Source organism: Rhipicephalus microplus, chromosome 3 (genome assembly GCF_043290135.1).
Source record: "Rhipicephalus microplus isolate Deutch F79 chromosome 3, USDA_Rmic, whole genome shotgun sequence".
In the NCBI taxonomy this organism is placed as follows: domain Eukaryota; kingdom Metazoa; phylum Arthropoda; class Arachnida; order Ixodida; family Ixodidae; genus Rhipicephalus; species Rhipicephalus microplus.
Genome location: NC_134702.1, coordinates 2,280,506 through 2,302,881, shown reverse-complemented (window position 1 = coordinate 2,302,881; position 22,376 = coordinate 2,280,506). Strand labels below are relative to the sequence as shown.

At 47.6% G+C, this 22,376-nt stretch overlaps 1 protein-coding gene across 6 annotated transcripts in view; it reads left to right on the top strand.

Moving 5' to 3' along the window:
* The window catches only part of LOC119164063 (kinesin-like protein KIF12), a 318,668-nt gene that overhangs the window by 77,625 nt on the left and 218,667 nt on the right, over positions 1-22,376 (top strand). For all 6 annotated transcript variants that reach the window (XM_075888720.1, XM_075888721.1, XM_075888718.1 and 3 more), the window contains one exon: positions 16,805-16,874. In XM_075888720.1, the coding sequence (XP_075744835.1) occupies positions 16,805-16,874 (70 nt within the window). The remainder of the gene's footprint in view (positions 1-16,804; positions 16,875-22,376) is intronic.

The following is a 22,376-nucleotide window of genomic DNA, read 5'->3' as shown; positions in this document are numbered from 1 at the left end:
AGGTCGGGACTGTGAAAATTTCCCCCCTTCATATGCCCAATTTCTCTAATAAAACGCCTCTTTTTATCTCTCTCTCTGACTAACAGTACCCAAATACGAGAATAGTTTTGACCTGTACAATGCAACAACGCTGGCCTGCGAACAGTACGGGGCTAAGAGAATTCTTGAAATCCCGGCGCGCACTCCCATCCAGGCGCTGCACCGTGCTCCCTACTGGGCTGCAGAAATTAGGCGCTTTCTTCGTCTTCTAATCCCTACCACTACTACTTGCATCACCTTGCGTGACCTCCGGACGTTTGCACGGACGTGTATGTGGAGTAAACTAGTCGACCTTTCCTTATTTCTGCTAGTATATGATGAGAATGCAGTTGGCATAGATGGCGTGATGTTAGTACCTATTATTGGTAACTTACTATTGCGATAGCAATTATATGGACACTCAAGGCTGGATTTCGCTGCCGGCGTCAAGGTCATGCACCGTATATGTATACGTATTCATATATGTGAAAACGCAATAAAGAAAAAAGATCGAGAAAAGACACTCCGGCGTGCTAAATCGAACGTAACACCTCTGCGTCGTGATAGCGACGCGTTAACCACTGAGCCACCCAAAAGAACGTTATTCACCGTTCAAACGGCAATCTATATCTACCACTTACCGCTGCTGTGTTTTCAGCATTAGCAAAAAGATGGCGCAATGAGCGCACGCCGCCACATCACCCAGCGGCGCCCGCTCTAATCTCCTACACGTAGTTTGCCCGGCTTAGGAAAGGGAAGTACGCTCCTCGCGCGCCTTTTCTCGAGGTTGCGAGGAGGGGAGGATCGTACGCCTTGGCTGGCCTCGGGCTTTACGTGGAACAAATCTGCTGTAGTTACCAGGCGCGCCAAGGTCACTGCAATCATCGCAGCCTGCGCTCGTGAAAAGCGCGCGCTTTTCAGACTAAGCGATGTAACAAATGAGAGGCTTGAGTGCCAACCACTGGCACGCGTATGCTCGCCTCTACGCGTCAAAAGCGTCAAATGCGCCTCTTGGCGTCGGCGTCGGAGGGGCATACGCGAGGAGGCGCGAGGGATCAAGCCGGGCTTGATATTTTTGCCACGCGTACGCTACGTCACCACGCGTACAGCGGCGCCAACCAACGCCTCCTCTAGGAAGATGCCTGCCGCATGAGAAGAGAAACAGCTGCCATACCCTTTCCCTCCTTCATTCTGAAAATGTTCTCGGTCGCTAGCGTCACTTGTGGCGGACGGTGCAACAACGCAACACTTAGCATAGCCTCCGAAACAGTGGTGCACAGTTGCAGGTCTCGAACGCGAGACCTGCAACTGCGCACCACTCGACTGACCGCCCACTGCCGTGATAATGGATGGATGAATGGATGGATGGATGGATGGATGGATGGATGGATGGATGGATGGATGGATGGATGGATGGATATGACTGAACCCTTTAGATAGGGCAAGCCGTAATACTTAATGAACCAAAAACTAGATTTATTTTTTTTTCTTTAAGGAGTGAGTTTGAGGATTCGTACTTTGCATTGAAGGGTTTAATTTTCACTCGTGCCTTGACTTTAGCCACCAATCGATAACCTCCTTCTAGTTAAGTCTACCCGCTTAAAGTCTATTTTGCCCTCCCTGTCCTTAAACCCCAGTGCTTTGAACAACTTTGCGTCATCATCCTGAACTATAGGGTGATGCTCTCCACACGCACTGCATACTGTGTCTACCACTTCGTATTTGGCCCGATATGTCTTGGTTCGCAGTACTCCCGTCCTGGCCTCTAACAGTAGAGAACTACCCCGAGTATTGTCATATATCCTTTCCTTGGCAATTTCCTGCTTAAAAGTTTGATAGATCTCTAGTGCGGACTTTTTAATCATGCCCATTCTCCACATGTCAGTCTCCGTTTCCTCCACTTTCTTCTTAACCGATAGTTCTTTTTGGTTTGGCCACCTGCTGTTTTCCAAGTATTTACCAGTCAATTTCCTGGTTCACTTCCTCCATTTTGTATCGACATTCTTCATGTACAAGCAGCTGAAAACCTTCCTAGCCCAACGCTCCTCCCTTATTTCTTTCAATTGCTTCTCAAATTTTATCTTGCTGCTAGCTTCCCTGCCCTCATATGGTGTCCATCCCATATCACCTTGTACTCCCTGATTTGGTGTATTCCCCTGAGCTCCTAAAGCAAGCCTACATATTCCACGTTGCTTAATTTCTAATCTTGCTTGAACTTCTGATCTCATGCACAAGACCGAATTGCCGAACGTCAGCACAGGAACCATAACCCCTTTCCATATTCCTCTCACAACATCATACCTATTGTAATTCCACAGTGCCCTATTTTTCACCACTGCTGCATTCCTGTTACCTTTAGTCGTCACGTATATTTCGTGTTCCCTCAGGTACTCGGTGTCACTGCTTATCCATACGCCCAGATATTTGTATTTATCTGTTATCTCTAGCGTGACTTCCTGTATTCTAAGCTCACTACCTTCGTTATCTTTGAAAATCATGACTGCTGATTTTTCCTTACTGAATCTGAAGTCTAACCTATCTCCCTCATTACCGCAGATGTCCATCAATCTCTGCAAATCTTCCTTGTTGTTGGCCATTAGCACTATATCATCTGCGTATATTAATGCTGGTAGTGCCTGATCAATGAGTTTTGCTTGTTTAACTAAAAAGAGGTTGATGCCCAGTCCACTTCCTTCTAATTTTGCCTCTAATCCTTGTAGGTACATCATGAATAATAAGGGTGACAGGGGACACCCCTGCCTAAGCCCCTGTTTGACCTCTGCAGGCTTGGATACCTGTTTTTCCCACTTTATAACTACCTTGTTACCTTTATAGATACCCTTTAAAAGATTAGTGACTACATGTTCCACGCCTAGTGTGTCCAGTATTCTCCACAATTCCTCTTGAACCACGCTATCGTACGCTCCCTTGATATCCAAAAATGCTAGCCACAGGGGCTGTGTTCCTTTTCTGCTATTTCGATGCACTGCGTCAGTGAGAACAGATTGTCTTCCAACCTCCTGTGTTTCCGAAACCCATTCTGCAGTTCCCCCAGCACCCCCTCATCCTTTATCCATGCCTGCAGTCTTTCATTTATAATCTGCATCGCCAGCCTCTAGACCACTGATGTCACTGTTATAGGACGGTAGTTGTTTATGTCAGCTTTGTCCCCCTTTCCTTTATAGATCATGCTCATCCTGCTAAGTTTCCATCCATCGGGAACTTCACCATCGATTATTATTTTGCTCACTGCCTCTCTCAAAGCCTGCTTAGACTTCGGACCTAATGTCTTTATCATCCTAATTGGAATGCCATCTGGGCCTGTTGATGTACTACTAGGAACCCTTTTCTCAGCCCTTTTCCACTCACGTTGTGAAAATGGAGCCACTGCACCACTTGATTCGTCCTTGTCTATTTTGGTGCATAAAGCATTTCTTTGTTGAAATTTTTCTGTCACCCTTGTTCTTATATATTCAATAGCTTCGTCCCCTTCTAGCCTAGCACCTTGAGCTGTAGATATAAACCTCTGCTCTAGGCTCGTCTGGTTTCTTAGGGAGTTTAGATGGTTCCAAAATTTCGCAGCTGCCTTTCTATCTTTTTTATGTATTTCTGCCAGCCACTGAGCTCCCTTTCTTCTAATCTTTTTGTTTATCAGAAGAGATGCATCTCTTCTACAGCTTAGAAAGGTTTCCCATTTTCTTTCAACATCATCTGTCGGTTCACCCCGCTGCTTAGCATGTCTCTGTTCCCTAGAGGCTTCCTGACGTTTTGCTATGGCTCTGTTAACTTCTTCATCCAACCAACGTTTGGGTTTGTGTCTTCTTTTCCGGGATGACTTGTCACGCGTCTTAGCAAGCTCTAGCTCAAACAGTCTAATTAGATTCGTGTATGTCCACACTGTTTTATTATCCTCAGTAATTACTTTCTCATTTTGTTTAGTGGCTATTTCAATTTGCATTTCTGAATAAAAATTTTCCTGTAGTTGCTCATCTTGTCTCCTTCACACTTTCGCTGCTCTTCCAAAACTTAGCTTGATACGTTTGTGATCACTGCCCATACTTCTGAAGCCACCTTCATCTATGTGCATTCCCCTGAGCTTATCATACATCCTATGTTACATCAGTGCAGAATCTATCGTCGACTGCAGCCTTCCTACCTTCCATGTTATTTGCCCTTCACACTTCTCGGTACTGTCGCAAATGATCAAAATCAGCCTTTCACACATATCCATGATCATTTTGCCTGTCGGGTCGGTATACCCATCTATATCTTCTATGTGTTGTTACGAGCCGCGTCGGTGGCCGCAGCGGACCCAGTAGGTAGCATGGAGCTGGGTGGTGGTCGTCATTCCGCAGGCCACGGGGACGTTCAGAACCCTCGTGATCTGAGGCAGAGGGACAGGCGTAAAGGAAAACTTAACAAGACGTTTATTTGCAACATGTTGGACAGTAACGTCCGAACGACGACTCTTCTCGCGACACTCTCCTGTTTTCTTCTGGCGGGCTGCTCTCCTTGCCTCGCCGTGCAGTTCCGAATATATAGGCGGAATGTCTCTTCGGGGAACCAACCACTAATCGTGAGCACAACACAAGTGTCCCTTCACACACGTGGCAGGTGCACGTGGCACACGCGCGGGGACTCGGAAGCGACCACGCAGGAGAAATTCACGGCAGTCCCTACTGTAGCACACAACCGGCCTTCCGCACATTCCAGAGGGACCCGCCCGTAGCCACTGCCCCGCAGGCAAAGCGCACAGCGGAGACAAACAGAGCCGGTGCAGGTGACAACCCGCCCCCACACAGAATGCCCGAGATGACGGGAAGGCACGCTTGGGGGCATCCGGCCCAAGGACTTCGTTACTGCTTTGTAACAGTGTGCATTCATGTCTCCTAGTATAATTATCTCGCACTCTCTTCCTAACTCCCGTACACTCTACCATTGCCTGGTGTGATGAGTGAAGAAAACGACAACGACGGAAGTGCGGGGCAAGGCGCGTGTAATGTGCGCGTGAGGTCAGCCAATCAGCTGATGACCTGTGGTGGCCCATAGAGGTGGCGTGCCACGATTGAGGCACGTGTGACCAATACGTGGCGGTAAGCTTTGTGGCTGGGCACGAGCCGAAGCAGCGGCAGACGGGAGACAGCGGGCCGAAGCGTCGGACGCAGGCGATCCAGGTTCCGGCCAGGGAACGCGGCCGTCCACGCTGCTGCCATCCAACCACCAGCTGGGGCGGCATTGCCGGCACGAGTACTGCATATCGGGGCGCGGCCTGGCCTGCTGTTCTCTTCCTTGCCGAGGGCATCGGGATCCCGGCGAGGCGTCTCCACGGTCAGCCGTTCGGCACAGCGATGAAAGTGGCCTGGCTAATGGTCACGGTTGCGCCGAGCATCGCGTCTCGGCGCATGCTCTTCGCTGGACGGGATGGCCATTCCCCGCATGGAGCATCGCGTCTCCGATGCGGGTTCACTGCCGTAGCCGCACCCATGCCATCAAGCGCCGGTGTCACCAGAGCGTCGCACATCGGCAAGTGAGCGCATTCCATAGCGCCTTTCCACCGCCTCCTGCCGTGCACCTCATCGACGTCCGTCGTACCGCTGATCTGGCCCTCAAGGGACGAGAGAGATGTTCTGCCGGGCGAGACGAAGCGGTGCGCCGCTCGAGAGGACGAGTTCTTGGCAGCGTTCCTGGGCCGGACGTGGGACCCGTACGAGTCGGCCAGGTCGAGCTCCGGTGTGTCTGTTCGGGGTCGGGTCCGTCGGCCTGTACAAGGTCCAAGGACGTCACTTCCTTCTCTTCCGTCTCCTGTCACTTCCTTCTCTAGTGTACAGTATAAAGCTTCTTTTGTTCACTTAAATTGTTCACGTTAATCCTTTCTCGTCCGCTATAAACAAACATAGTGACGAACGTCCTTAACCATCACACCTGGTTTTCCTCTCTGGCCTTTGCTCCCATCCACAAGTACACAAAACCAAGGAGTGTCATTTGACCTGCCACTTTTCCTTATAGCCATAAATGTTCTTTGCAGTCCTGCTTGACCCTTTGCCACTCACTATTTTATGAATGAATGCCCCAATACCACCCCCCTTCCTGCTGCCTTCTGTTCTATTACAATATTCCCACGCGTTATCCGGATTGTTCGGAGGTTGTTCCATGTCCCTGAGATGTGTTTCTACAAAACCGTATACTATCGGCCTCTCTTCCCTTAGCTGTTCTTCTATCTCTTCCCACTTCAGCCTGTTCCTACCACCCGGCATGTTAATATACCCTATGACTGAATTGGCTCGGCGCTCGTGGCTACGTGTATTTCTGCTCCGGACTCTACCTATCTTAGATACTGGTGCCAAATTGGAATCGTATCTGTCCATACCACCTGTCAAAGAGTCTCCCTCGTTGTTTTCCTCGTTACTAGCTATTCGGCACCCCGAAGGGTCTGCTTGCCTCCCAAAAAAGCTACTGCGCGTCCTGCAAGTCGCCAACCCACCTCATGACCTAGCCGCCCATCGAAGTGAATTCTGCCTCGTTGAAAACCACCCGACCTATGCACCTCTCTGTTTATTTCCACCACCTCAAAGCCTTTCTCTCGGTTCACCCGCCATATCTCTTGGTTTGCGTTGACAACCGCTCTTTGCAGGTGGCTATCACGCACCGGTACCTCCGGTATCGTACCTTAGACCTGTACCTTAGGAGAAGTGGCACGCATGTCATCGACGCCTCCTCTAAACAATGCCTGGGGAATGGCTCACGCTCCCAGCGAAGTTGGCCTGCCTTCAGTTTTGAGCAAGCGCCGCGCGGTGGCGCTCGCGACCGAGACTATTATCACGGCGACGGGCGGTACCAGCTAAGCGTTTTTCATTTGCGGCCCATAGGGGCGCGTCAGTCGAGAGTTGTTCGAGACCTGCAACTGTACACCACTGTTTCGGAGGCTATGCAAAGTGCTGCGTTGTTGCACCGCCCACCACAGGTGACGCTAGTGACCGAGGACATTCTAAAATAAAGAAGGGAAAGGGTGTGGCTGCCGTTTTTCTTCTCATGCGGCCGGCATCTTCTAGAGGAGGCGTTGCCCAAGGCATTGTTTAGAGGAGGCGTTGCGCCAACCAACCAGGGGCCGCGATACCTCCAAATGTTATGCCTAATGGCCGCCGCTTCAAAAGCACGGCCGAGTGCTTGAAGCAAACACGGAAACTACTGCAAACGTGCCTGAATGACCGCTTCGTAATCTAGAACGACAACGACACGACGAACGACTACGAGTGCTACCAGCGTGGCGTGGTTTCGTGCCGAGTTCGAGCGACGTAGACAAATCCAGCGGATGCCGGCCGGATTTGCTTGCGCCGGTGCCAAGTGCGATCGTCGGCCGAGCGAAAACATCGCACAGACTACTGCAACATATCGGTGTTCTTGTGCTTTGTTCTGTGAATTTCTGTACTAAAACGAGTGTAAACAGACTTCGGAGGTTTGAAGCTTTGAGCATGAGCCCTTGCCTACCGCGGAGGCGATTCAGAGCGGTGTAATCTGCATTCAGCGTAGGCATCTACCTTCTAGTTCGTATGAACCAGCGCATGCGAGAAACATCGGCTGAAAAAAATCTACGGTAGTTTCCATCGCAACATAGACCCCATATACGACGCCCGAAACATTGTGTAGTGAATACGGAGGAGTTTTTATCTGCACTGTGTTTGTTTTCAACATCGGTATTCATCATCACTGAAAGCGAACCTCGTACTAGCCAGCACATTTCGTTGATGTGAAATCGTACGTACTTACACAAGTGTATTTGCGAATGGTATGACGCTGAGACAATCGTTGGCTTCGGTGCAAATTGTTTTCGTGTGTTGCCAAGCTAATGACAAGCGTGCGCTGGTTGGTAGCAGTGTGATGTGATTTCGTGTCGGGTACCAGCGACGCTGACACATTCAGCTGTCAGCGGTCTCATGTCCATTCATGTACAAGCCAGAAACTCGAACGTGCGTCGCTGTGCTTATCGAAAAAGGAAATTGCACGATTAAGTGTTGCTGGTATTGCCTGCTATTTCACTTCTCGCTTGTTCTGCTTCTCTGCCACGCCCAGTAGCACATACGTTGTTTGGAGGTATTCTAACACACACACTCTTAGTTTATAGTTCATTCTGATACTCATAGCTATAAGCATACAATGGCGCTTCTCCGTTGTTTTACAGTTTACTATAATATAACACGCGTTCTGTTTACAGCTGGACAGATAACTGAAAACCTTGTGAGAAGCACCTGATTTGAAATCAGCTGCACGATGACACGATAGTATGAAGAGAAGGTCAGCACATGTACGCACAGAATGAATGGAGGTGCACTAGTACTGTACGGCACTTTGTGCAGAAGGAATGCAAAAAGTACCTCATGTGACTTATGAGACCTTTCAGAACTGTTTATGTATTTATCTGTTCCTCCAGACTGTAATGAGCTGAAGATATTGTTGGATGGTTTCGAACATTGAATCTTTCTGTTTCCAAGGACTGCTTCATTTCTGTTCAGTTTTTTAGTATACACATTAACTTGGACCATATATGCATGCACTTAAGCATATTCAAAATATCAAGATATTCAGTTTAGCTATGTTACAAAACTTGCCAAAACTTCTCTACGGTGCTCCGGTGCAATCCTATGACAGGTATCTGTCCCTTCAAAAATTTTGTGCATGCTTTATTTAAACTACCAGCAAAGTGCACAAACCTTCAACACAGCACTGATCTGCAATCACAATCTAGCTTAGAAGCCATTTGTAGGGCTCTCTAACACGTTCGAATAAACACTGCAATGATCTACTTGGTTTGGTTCGTGATACCAGTGTGTCTGACTTTTTGGAGGCACTTGTATCATAATAATGTTCTATTTTTCACAATTCTTACCGGGGTGCACTCAGGAAGTAGTGATATTTGTTTACGTTGGCAAACTTATTTTGATATTACTGTTTAAATGCTTTCATTGTGTGTATATGTACACCACTCCTGTAGTAGCCTCACATTGGGCTGCCGTATTTGAAAATAAATAAATATACCATCCGAAAGTGTTCTGCTCTGCTCAGTCCTAATATGATCACTAATATTTTTTGCACCATGAAGTGTCGGGTGAGTTTTATTGCATTGGAGAACATTTTGGTAGCCTTCCATGGAGGGTTCAGTTCCAATATTATGACCGATATCTGTGACTTCATGAGCAGTTGGGTGCGTTTTATCGTTTTCGAGAATACTTTGACTAAAGACAACGTCCATAACTCTTCCATACAGGGTTCAGTTCCTATATTATGACCGATATCTGTGACTTCATCACCAGTTGGGTGCGTTTTTGTCGCTTTAGAGAATACTTTGACTAAAGAAAACGTCCAAAAGTCTTCCATACAGGGTTCAGTTCCAATATTATGACATATATCTGTGACTTCAAGACCAGTTGGTTGTGTTTTTCTCGTTTTAGAAAATACTTTGACTTAAGGCAACGTCCAGAAGTCTTCCATACAGGGTTCAGTTCCAATAATATGACCGATATCTGTGACTTCATGAACAGTTGGTTGTGGTTTATGATTTTAGAGAATACTTTGACTAAAGGAAACGTCCATAACTCTTCCACACAGGGTTCAGTTCCAATATTATGAGCGATGTCAGTGACTTCATGACCAGTTGGTTGTGTTTTTGTCGCTTTAGAGAATACTTTGACTAAAAACAACGTCCAGAAGCCTTCCGTACAGGGTTCAGTTCTAATATTGTGACCGATATCTGTGACTTCATGAACAGTTGGTTGTGGTTTATCGTTTTAGAGAATACTTTGACTAAAGACAACGTCCAGAAGTCTTCCATACAGGGTTCAGTTGCAATATTATGACCGATATCTATCGCATTATGAAGTGTCAGGCACAGTTAGTTGCATTAGAGCGCATTTCGACTATGGAAAATTCCCAAAGGCATTCTACGCAGTATTTGGTTCCTATCTTATGATCAATATTTATTGTATCAATAAGAACAAGGTGTGCTTTGTTGCATTAGAAGACATTTCTAAGACACACATTAGCCGAAAGCCTGCTACTCTGGCCTCAGTTGTAGTCTTATGACCAATATCTGTTGTATCAATAAGAACCAGGTGTGCTTTGTTGCATTAGAGGATATTTCTAACACACACATCAGCTGAAAGCCTGCTACTCTGGCCTCAATTGTAGTCTTATGACGTCAATCTGTCTGATCATGAAGTTTCAGGCGTGATTATTAAGTTGAGTGCTACAAAGTATGAAGTGTAAATGTACTGAAGGTACCAGCATATTCACGATATTGTTAATAAATTTGGTAGTGCAGGTATAGAAACCCGGTGGTTTGTAAACCTGAGTAGGAAGGCAGCCGCCGCCTCATTCACCGAAGAGAGGGGGGGGGGAGGCTCAATATCAACTCCATATATTAACATAATAGTTGGGGCGCTAAGTCAGTCCCTCCATGGACATAATATGAAGGGGGCACTGCGACAAACTTTTGCCACCCTCCCCTCAAGGAGAATCTTGATAGACGTACACTATCCCCCTACGCCCTTAAAGCCTATGATAGACGGACAGTATCCTAGACGCGAATGTTCATTCGCGGGAGCGGCGCACGCACCGATGTTGATTTCTGGTGCATACTGCTATAGTTACTTTGGGCACTGGAATGTCATTTACTGCTAAAATAGTCTAAACTGTGGTGGGTGAAGCACAATAAATTTTTTAACGTGTTTCATATCCTCTAAAACACACCAACCAGCTCCAGTTGAGAACGTGCCGTTCTGTGCTGAACTTGGGCAGTTCTAAGCCAAAAGATCAAGCAACATTGTGCATCGGCCTTAGGCGCGTGGGCGTCAACGCGGTTGACGCATGCCAGTGGTTGCGCGCCCTTTTCCTCCACATGCGCGACTAGACGCTTTTGACGCGTAGGCGCGTGCATACGCTTGCCAGTGGTTTGCACTTCATTCGCGTGCATCCGTACGTGTGAGTACTAGGTGTGTGCGAATATGAAAATTTTCGAATACGAATTGAATACGAATATTCATGTTCGAATATCGAATCGAATATCGAATATCAAAGGACAAATGCCTCTACAGTAACAATATTTTAAGATTCATTTATCTAAAAAAATACACAACAGCCTGTCTGTTAACACAACATACACTGTTATTTGGAACACAACGCAAGTAATGACTAGCTGTTATCATGAAACATAATGACTACATGTTATCATGGAGGAATATGAGTTGCTCCACATGATCAGGCAGGAGGCGCTCCCTCCGAACTGAGACAACCTCCCCTGCCACTGAAAAGGCACGCTCGCTTGTAACTGAAGTGGCTGGCATAGGCAAGTACTTGGGGCAAAGCTTTGCCAGACTGGGATATCTGAAGGTGCCCACAGTCCGCCACCAGTCACATGGGTCACTGTCTTTCTTCAGTAGGGCTTCTTCGGAATACGCTTTAATTTCCCATTCTGAAGTAGACAGTAATGTACTTGCTACTTGACTATTTGCAAGATTATCAAATGCACTCCAAACATCAGAGGATGGCTGCACACACTGTTGTGGCTCCTGCACCTTTGCTGCTGGCTGCACGACTTCCACAGCAGGGCATAGGGCAACATCCTGAAGCACCAGATCTTTCAGCTATACCAACTTTTGTTTGTTGTTTCTGAATACCGTTGACTTGAAGCGTGGGTCCAAAAACATAGCCAAGCATGCTTCTTTGTCTTCAGTATATAAGGGGAATCTGGTATTGAGAGACCTTGCCAGTTCCTTATGAAAGCCTGTTGTGCCGCTAAAGTTGCTGAGGCAACTTAGCATACCAAAAATAATTGGTATCTGAGTGGAAAATGATGGGTATTTGTCTGCGCTAGTTATCACAGTTGCATCATATAAGGGCTTCAGTGCGTCCAGATATTCAAGAGCCTCTTTCCATTCTGCTGAGCAGAGACCATCAATGCTGCTACTTGACGTTGCCAGCTCAACAGAGGCAGCCTCCTTCAAGTCCAAGAAGCGGGACAGCTTTAGGTATCGGATGTTCCACCTCGTATCTACATCTTTCACCAGACGAAGTGGATCCTTGCCCATCTTCTTCTGGTACTCATCTAATCTCTTTTGCGCAGACGAGCTGTGCTTATAGTGGCCCACGATGTGCCTCGCTTTCTTGCACAGACGGTCAATTGACGGCGTGTTGGAGATTGCATCGTGAATTGCTAGCTGCATGGTGTGGGCGAAACACGCATGAGTTGGGACTAACTGCTTTCGAGCATGTTGTATAACTGTGCGACTGCTCACGTGCGGAACTTCCTCGAAAAAGGAAATAAATGCGACGTCATGGTACAAATTACCACCAGAACTCTTGTTGTCACTTATTATGTGTTCTAACCGAAGCGTTTGCCGACGGTGACGAAGTTTCTGCTTTAGCACGCGCGTGCACGGTCGTGCGTTATCAAGCGATGTTTTGATGAGACAACGTTGCAACGGTTAAGCTTCGTTCCTGCACACGAGGTCCCGCATAGTGAACGTGTGGTAGTGCAGCACGTTACGACGGCATACGAAAAGCGTGCAATACGTTTACACGAACGTCAACTTTGCTGCTGATTGTTGAACGTCGCTGGCCTACATAGTGCCTCCGTGCACTTGTGACGCTTATCGCCCCTCTGGGCAACGTTTTAATATCTCTGAACCCAGCGGAAATATTAAAGAAGAGTTATTTTCCGCATGATAATCCAATTAAATATTCGATATTGTCGAATATCCAAGTGATTCGAATATTCGAACTTTTCGAATACACTTTTTTCGAATCGAATACGAATAGTGCGAATTTAATATTCGACGAATATTCGAAACTTTCGAGTATTCGCACACCCCTAGTGAGTACGTATCATGCGTACTCGTATCATGCGCACGTATCATGCGTATCATGCGCGAGAAACGCGGGGCACGTTTCGACTTGCTTTTCTGCGCGTGACCTTTCAAATTGTTGCTACGCGTTCATTGCTTCGCTTTGCGGCAAAGCTGTGACTTATTCTGTTAGGTAGCAGGGAATTTATGTTTATTTTGTGATTGAGGTTGTTCGTTTTGAAGCAATACGTGCTCCTGCAAAAGCTATACTTTGAAAAATGTTCACTACGAAAAGTGCCAAAGCAGAGCGGGCAGTACAAATGAAAAAAGCAAAACGAAAAAACAGTGCAAACTTCTCTCGAAGATTATTTTGCAAAGGAGAATGAATGTACGCTTTTCTTAAAGACAGGTCGCGAAAATACACACTGCAATGGCTGGTTCACACCAGCGACTAACAGTGGTCACACGACGATTCGCGACTGGTCGCCAACAGTCACCAACAGTCGCAAACGCTCGCAAAGCGACTGCTTTGGCTAATCACTTCTTGCTTAATCTTCAGTCGGGCGACTGCAGTCGCAAAACTACTGGAATCAATCAGCGATGCCTAGAAGTGACACCAGTATTTCGTTATACGCAGGCTAATTACATGTTTTTTTTATTGCGCTGGCCTCCTGTTGCCATTTACAAAAAAGTGCATTTCTCTGGGTTTCTGGCACCGTGGCCACCACGGGGTACTTGGCTTGGAGATGGCGGAGCGCAGCACTTGAGAAAAGTATCGAATTTACGTGGCGGAATTCGCAAGAAGCTAAAAATCATGAAAATAAAGATAAAATGAATTGTGCATCACCTTAACCCGTATTAAGAATACCTTTTGTTTTAAACTTCGCTTGCCACCACCTTCAATGCAGCGCGTCTAGAACGCGTTTGTGCTTCATGCCTTGGCATTGACTAAAGACACCACGTTCGAGACGCGTTTGTGCTGCATTGGAAACTGGGGCAAGTCAAGATAAATTCAAGGAGCATTTCTGAATACCTTACCACTCTCGGAAATAATCCTCGTCGTCTTAGCGCAGCTTTGGAGGTAGGCGGCCTGCATGGCCAGCCAACCCTCGCGAGCGAAGGGACAGTCACACTCACCACTGGCTCTTTAAATGTGAAGCATATCTCAGCGTACTTCGGTGACTTTGAGCGCATCCGTCCGTCCTTCCGTCCGTCCATCCGTCCATCCATCCATCCATCCATCCATCCATCCATCCATCCATCCATCCATCCATCCATCCATCCATCCATCCATCCACCCACCCACCCATCCATCCATCCATCCATCCATCCATCCATCCATCCATCCATCCATCCATCCATCCATCCATCCATCCATCCATCCATCCATCCGTCCATCCATCGCTAATGTTATCGGTACCAAACTTAGTGTGGCATAACAACACTGTATGAGGAACATATTTGACTAGTCATAACATTGAAAATCATTACATGTATATCATGAATGTCATGATTTACATTTTATGGTCCTGGAGCTCCTGCGGTGGTTTCCATTACATGACATGTTGCAAAACTGGTATGGTATGACATGATGGTGTGGCAAACACATGCGACAGACCCTAAAATGAAAATATTGACATGCATCTCACGTAACAACATGACAACATGCCACACTCATGATGCGCTCGCGGCCGTTTCGCTAGCGTCACATATACCAAATTCGGTATTACGGGACGTGAATGAATGACGAAGGTATGATACTGCTGAAAGAAAAAAAACATGATAAACATGAGAGGCGTGTCATGTAACAACATGACTACATGCTACACTCATGATGCGCTCGCCGCCGTTTCGCTAGCTTCGCATGTACCAAACTCGGTATCACGCGACGCGGACGGACGGCATAGACAAATAGCACATCCAAACATGATAATCACGGCATGCGTGTCATGTAACAGCATGACTACATGCTACACCCATGATGCGCTGCCGGCCATTTCGCTAGGTTCAGATATGCCAAATTTGGTATTATGTGACGTCAATGGATGACGAAGGTATGTGAAAGGTGATATGATGATGATGATATGTGAGGTTTAACGTCCCAAAACCACTATATGATTATGAGAGACGCCGTAGTGGAGGGCTCCGGAAATTTAGACCACCTGGGGTTCTTTAACGTGCACCCAAATCTGAGCACACGGGCCTACAACATTTCCGCCTCCATCGGAAATGCAGCCGCCGCAGCCGGGATTCGAACCCGCGCCCTGCGGGTCAGCAGCCGAGTACCTTAGCCACTAGACCACCGCGGCGGGGCGTATGATATTCATGAGACGCTTGTCATATAAGGACATGACTACTCGCCACAGTCAAGGCGCCAATACATTTCGACGTGACGCGGTGCACGTGCTCGCCGGCGTTCATTTCGTCGCATTACACTGGTGTTGCCACGCCAGGCCGCCGGACCTGCCATATACTCGCAGTTGACGTATGCGCGTTTGAGCCCATCTGGCGTCCTTCCTTCACGAAAACAGAGACGCACTGTTGTCAGGGTAACGCATCGACGCGAAATGCAGCATGTCGCATTTCACGCCGGTTGCCGTCGGGCAGCGGCGACGGACGCTGGCTTCAATTGTAGAGAGCTCGCGTTTTGCTAACGTAGCGTCGCTGTGCCCAGCGTGTGCGCGTGTCAACGCTACATTGGAGTATATTAGGTCCCTTATGATGCTCTCGCGGTCATTTCGCCAGTTCCACACATACCGAATTTGGTGTTACGTGACGTCGATAGATGACTAAATATAGGACTGGTGCAAACATGATAAGCTGTACACGCTTGTCTTGTAAGAACATGACAACATACCATGCTCATAGCGTGCTCACGGCCGTTTAGCTAGCTCCACATATACTAAATTTGGTATCGCGTGACGTGAATAGATGGCGAAAGTAAACAACACATCAAAAAATAATAATCATGATATGGAAGTCATGTACGGCGTCAGTTCCTTCCAGCTTGTAACGTTGTGTGGATTATAAAGTGACATTTTAACCTTTCTTATCCATGCTTCGCATATCATTGATTCCCACACTACTACTTCGACTACGAGGGACGAACGGGTGCCGCTATAAGGAGCTTCGCCCCTAAAAAGTCACAGCTTTGCCGCAAAGGCGAAGCAATAAAAGCGATAGCAACAAATTCGAAGCCCACGTGCAAAATCGCAAGCAGATGGAAATGTGCCCGGCGTTTTTCACGCACAAATCACGCACAAAACGTACTTCCAGGTACAGATGAACGCGAATAAGCGCCTCAGTTGTTACTTCGCAGTGTCTGAAAAGCGCGCCTTTTTCGCGAACGGAGGCTATAAAACGATCGCAGTGACCTTCGCTTGCCCGTAACTACAACAGAATCATTTCAGTGCAAGTCCAACGCCAGAGAAGACGTATCATCTTTCCCACCGGGAGATAAGGGCGCGCGAGAGAACATCGCTTTTCTCCTCTCCGTGGGCCAAAGTATGCGTGAAAGATGAGAGCCACCGCGCACATATCGTGCCATCTGGCTATCGTGCCATCCCGCCAACAGCGCTAAGTGGTATATATGAATAGCATGCTGTTTAAACTTTCAAAGAGGTGCCGTTAGGTGTCTCAGTTTTTAACGCCGCCTCGCAATCACGACGCGTAGGTGTCACATTGAAGGTCATATATATATATATATATATATATATATATATATATATATATATATATATATATAAATATTTACGAGATCTAACAGACAGTAATGCCAAGGAATGTACAGGGGAAGTTACTAGAACCAATGGAATGTAAATAAGTGGGTGAAAAATAACCAGCCGTGAGCAGGAATCGAACCTACGACCTTCGAATGACGCGTTCGATGCGTGCGAGCATCGAACGCGGTCCTTATTTATTGTAATTATTCTGTGCATGTTTTCTCATTGCAGGTTTGCCAGCACAATCTTGGCGTATGGCCAGACGGGCGCCGGCAAGACATACACGCTAACAGGATCGCCGGTATGTCTCCGCTATCACACATTTCTCGCAGGTGTTATCTCAGCTTCGTTTGAACCTCTTTCACGAATCACTGTAAGGCATCCTTCCCAGAAGTATTCTCGCTTTATTAAAACGTCATTCGCGAAAGTGAATCTGATTCTATGCAGCAGTTGAGTGTCTTTGCGAGTGTGGCAGCTTGGGCTAGTTGGTATGGCATGACGATAGTTATAGCGCGAGAACAAAACGACGACACAGAGACAAGAAGCGCTCGTGTCTTTCGTGTCCTTCTTGTCTTTGTGTCGTCGTTTTGTTCTCGCGCTATAACTATCGTCTTTGCGAGGTTTGAAGAAATTATACTGCACACAGCCACCTTACTTAGCTACAGACCCAAAATAACAACCGAGACTTATGACTGAATCCTAAATCACAACGAAGATATCCTCGAATGATCTTGACAATTTAATCAATTTTAGCCAGTAAAGCAAGTTCCAAGAATCATTTGCAGACTGCTTTACAATCACTGCATCATCTGCTTGGTTTACTACATGTCTGTAAAGATTCAAATCAATAATATTGTAGCGGCGCAGCCAAACAATTTTTCAACTTTTCGCTTTCATTACACGCAGCATTTTTGCATGACAAGCCGCACTGGTGACCGATCTTATAATGGATATGTCAAGACTACGTCACTGACCTTTTGGTGGACAGCGAACGTCGCGTTCTCTTGTTATGGTGCGCTCTTTGTTGAACTGCGCGACAGTGTTGTCCACGAGTTCTTTTTTTTCCACGATTTCTCCTATCTGCGTTTTGCACTACAAATCTAGCGATTAGAGATTGTAGCTCGATAGCATCGTTGGCTTAATGAAGCATTGGAAGCGGTATCGACGTGGTGAGTGGCGCTCTTCGTGTGACCAAAGGTTGGCCGGGTGCAATGGAAATATGAACGGAAATCGTGCAGAAGAGCGAGAAGTTTGCTGCGATATGATGACGGTAGGTCGTCGGCAATCGAAGGGAGAAGCTTATCCAGGGCTGAAGATGTCGTAACAGGTGACGTCATGGCGTTGTGTTGAAGGTAGGGTTCGTCCTCGGCGATTTCCAGGGATCTCAAGAGGTCAACACCTTTCATACGCCCCAGAGATTCTCCTCTCAGCACGTCACGTTAGGCGTGAGCGAGTTGGCAACGTGAATTGTCGCCGCGCCAGATTTAAGCGAGAGTACTGCAAAGGGCAGTCGTAAGCTGTGGTGACGGAGGAAAACTTTTGACAGAGCAAAGAGTTCGGCTCCGTCCGGCGTGGTTGTGCACGTTAGAGTGACAAGGGTCCACGTGGGGGGAAGGGGGATATCTGTGTCTTTACAACAACTTTCTGAGCAAGAGGATCCTCTGAAGGAGAGGTCTGCAAAAGCGTGAGAGCGACTTTCGAACGAAAGCAGCCTACGATAGCACTATGGCTTGAGAGGAAGCCCCACCCGAGAATAATGTCGTGGGAATAGAATGGTAGCACGAAAAACTCGATCACATAGAGGGCGTCTTGAATGGTAATCCGTGCTGTGCACACAGCTGACGGCGCAACGCACTGGGAGCTGGCAGTACACATCATTAGTCCTGACAGCGACGTTGTAAGCTTCTTTAGCTTGCGGTACAACGTCTCAGAGATGAGGGAAACGGCGGCTCCTCAGTCAATAGGCGCTTCGGCGGTGTTTGTCAACATTGACGTCAATAAAATTTCTCGGTGAAAGACATGGAGGTCTTGGGCAGTCAGACTTGCCTGCAGCTCTTGCCTCCGCAGCTGCAGAAATCAGTTTCCCTCTTTGTAGCGGAGCGGCGATGCATGGGGGACACAGAGCATCGTCGACGAGATGGGTACTGGACACTAGAGGAGAAGGGGTGGTTATCCGAGATGGGAGTTGGTAGTGTGTTTGGCGATGAGGGATCGGGCATGGCAATCCAGAAAAAAAAAACGCCAAACCTGCGCGGTAGGAGCCGCACAGTCACAGCGAAAGCTAGAAGAGCGGCTTTTCAGAGTATATTTTTGACAAATATGACAAATATTTTCAAAGTCTTTTCAAAACATTCATTGGGTAACTACTGCAAGCACACTTGCTTGGTACCCACTAGGGCATTAATAATAAACTTTTGGGTAGTAGGCCAGCATTCGCTATGCTATTTTTCGCCATTCTTCTGAGAAGCGTGGTATCCGCTAAACACTTGTGTCACAGGTCACGTTAGTTAGGGAGGCGATCGCCGGGCTAATTCCAAGGGCCGAAGTACCGGCCCCCCGAACCGCACCACGAAAGCGTGGACAATTTAGAAGTGGTCCTTTTTGGCGCGCCAGCGGACGCTGGCTGTGGCCCAAAGAACAAGTCAGAGCCGAGAGTTGATAAACAAACAAAATTATATTCTCAATAATGGCAGATCAAAAACGATATACAAGTATGCACACTCCACAATAGTTGAGTACAATATGTCACCAATCAAACAACGTACTACACAGTACAATCAGCCACACTCGAAACAACGGACACAGACAACGATACGCACTACAATGCAGTCGCATGCATTGAACAACCAAGACACTTAAAGACTAAAGAGATAGAAAACCTATTCAGTCCAAAGTTCTTGGAACAAAAGTCTGGATGAAACTCTTCCGAGAATCAGTCACTCAAAGTCCAGTGTTGTTGTCGTTCCGCTGCCCCCGAAGTTTCTCTTCCAGGAAACCTCGCCGAAGTTTCTCTTCTAGGAAACCTCGCGTCTTCAATTGGCCACTCTCCAAGCTTGAAACTTCTTCGCCGGAAACACGTCGGCTTCACACACGCAGCTGTTGCCACGCGTCTTCGCTCGATAGCGGTAAACACACACTCTTGCCTGTAGCTCGAGTCGTCACCCCTCAGGTGGAAATCATCTTCTTCTGCTGCTTTGTCTCTACGGACAAAACCTTCGCCGACTACACGGCGGAATCCCTACGCGCTCTGGCGCTAACTTCCGTCATCTCCTCATCTCTCGTCTCGGCTGCTCGATTAAATACCTTCCGCGTGAGATTCCAGAAAGTTCTCATCATTTCGTCGGCGCGGTGCGCAGCGAAGGCTGGGGGAAAGGTCGATACGATACGAGGGCCGTCCGCGACGGATGACTCACCACGCCCCTTTCCATCTAGAAATTTCGAGTGCTTGCTCGGCCGCCGATGTGGGGTGAGGAGGTTCGTCGGCGAACCTATGTTTCCGAGGGGAGAGGGACGCGTGCCCGGGGAGTCGTTGGATGCTTGTTTTCTCTCTCTTTTTTTTATCGATGACCTCGCGGCGTCTCTCCCGCGCTTTATCGCGAGAATTTGGCGGCGCGCCCTTTTTGAGATCTCGTTTCGTGACAACTTGCTAGGAATTTTGTGCGAATTGTCCGTGCAGTGGCTGACGACGATGAGGAATTACGGCTGAAGTGGGGTTGCGCCACAATTAATAGGGAAACAAGAACAAACTTTTATAATGGGTTGGAGCATTGTACGGCCAACTCGTTATGCTAATCGCATTGTACGACGAATGCTTGTTCTTTCGTTGTTGTAAAACGCTTTATACGTAGTAATAACGCGATTGCTTTTCTTACATTAAGCCTGCCTAAGGCAAGTTTGACAAGTCACAGACAACGGAGTAGCTCAGTGGTAGAATACTGGGTTTGGCACCCAGCGGACCTGGGTTCGAGCCCCACTGTGCTATTGGTGCTAGGTCATGTCTGCCTAAGGCAAGTTAGACAACAAGTTACAAGCTCTGGAGTAACGCAGTGGTAGAATACTTATCTGGCACCCAGCGCACCCGTGTTCAAGCCGCACTGTGTCAATAGTGCAAGCTTTCTTTTATTTCGTCACGGACACCGGCGGCGGTAGCGACGGCGGACAACATGCAACTGCGCGTGACCCGAGTTGTGATCTCATAACAGCTTTCGCTGTAAAATTTGGGGGACCCTTAAGCTTCGCCTTTAAGAGTGGAACGCGATAGCGAAATCCGGCCCCTAGTGCGCTCTTCAACCGCTAAGTGCATACTCATTATGTTTTGGTACACACACGCACAAAAGCGCGCGCGAGCAAGCGCGACGTATCTATATTAATGGTACAGGTTTTCGATCTATTTACCAGCACTTTTATAACAATTTCATGAAGCTTCATGGCTCGTTAGTTGTGGGACACTGCTTGACATGAATGTGCCACAGGCACTCATTAATGAGCAAGACTGCGCAGTTGGGCCACATCTCTCTGCTAGAACGGCGCTCGGCTGTAATCGAGACACGCTTTTCTCACAGATGGCACACATACACACACACGTCGCGCGCGTGAATGGAACACACAGGTTATTGAATGTAAAGATTCGACAGATGTCTCTCTGGTTGGGTATGAAAACTGGGAAATTATTTAAGCTAAAACCAGAAGTTTTGAAGAAAGCCGACGTTTCAGAACCAACTTGTCTCCTTCCTCAGGGGAAACTGGGACTCCGCAGCAGCGTCGTCTTCAATGCACTCGCGGGGCGGTTAATGACCCCCCCCCCCCTTCTCTCTCTCGTTTTGCCGTGGAGCGCAGTCCATGTGTATACACTAGGGGGAAGGGTTCTGAGTGAGCGGTTGATGCTTTGGGGCGTTCGCTGTATATGCTACGACTCGAGTAGTAACAGTCGCCTTTAGTTAGTCTCGCTTTCAAGGAATTCCTTCGAATTTATTCGTTTGTCCAACGTCTCAGCATTCTCGGCGGCTGCACTGCGCTCTTTGTAGAGCTTCCGCACGTCGTTGGCGTATTGTTTGAGTCGTTCCGGTAGGTTTTTCGTCTCGCCGATATACAAAGAAGGACACTCGTCACACGGGATTTTGTAAACGACACGGGGGGGGGGGGGGTCCTGTTCATTGTTGGCCGGTCTTTCGGGCGGGGGACGAGGTGGCCCCGCGTAGACGAGTTATGCGAACGCCTTCTTTTTTGTTGAAGATCCGCGGCAACATCTCGCTGGTTCTCTGAACGTATAAAACCGGTACGCGTTTCGGAGGGTGGTGGTGATTGGTGTTCTCATATCCTCTGTTGCTCTGCGCGGCGGATGGCGGCTCAAATTAAGTTTTTTAAGTATCCGTTTTTTCTGAGATCCGCAATTACGAGGGTATCTCCTTTCTTTCGCTCCGTGTCATTGGAGCATATGTTCTCAGCTCTCTTTTGGTTGGAGTTTAAATCATTTCTCATGACAGTTTTCGATCTAAAGCAAGAGTCACATGGCTTCCGATATGCACGCCGTGTGCTCGCCATCTCGAAGGCCATAAAGAGTCTCACAATGCCTCACAGAAGGCAGTACATTATCTAGCGTTTGCTGTTTGCTTGATCAACAACTCAGGAAAGACATGATATGTTTTCTGCTAGATGGACATAGTTGCCATTTTCAGAGCTGTTTGAAAGTTCCTGTGTATTTTTAGCGGGGGTGGCTTCACTGCCCCGGCCTCTTTCGGCGTAGTTTGATGGCCTCCTAAATGCGCCTACAAATTGGCGAATGGGCTCGTTTTCTTCGTGACAC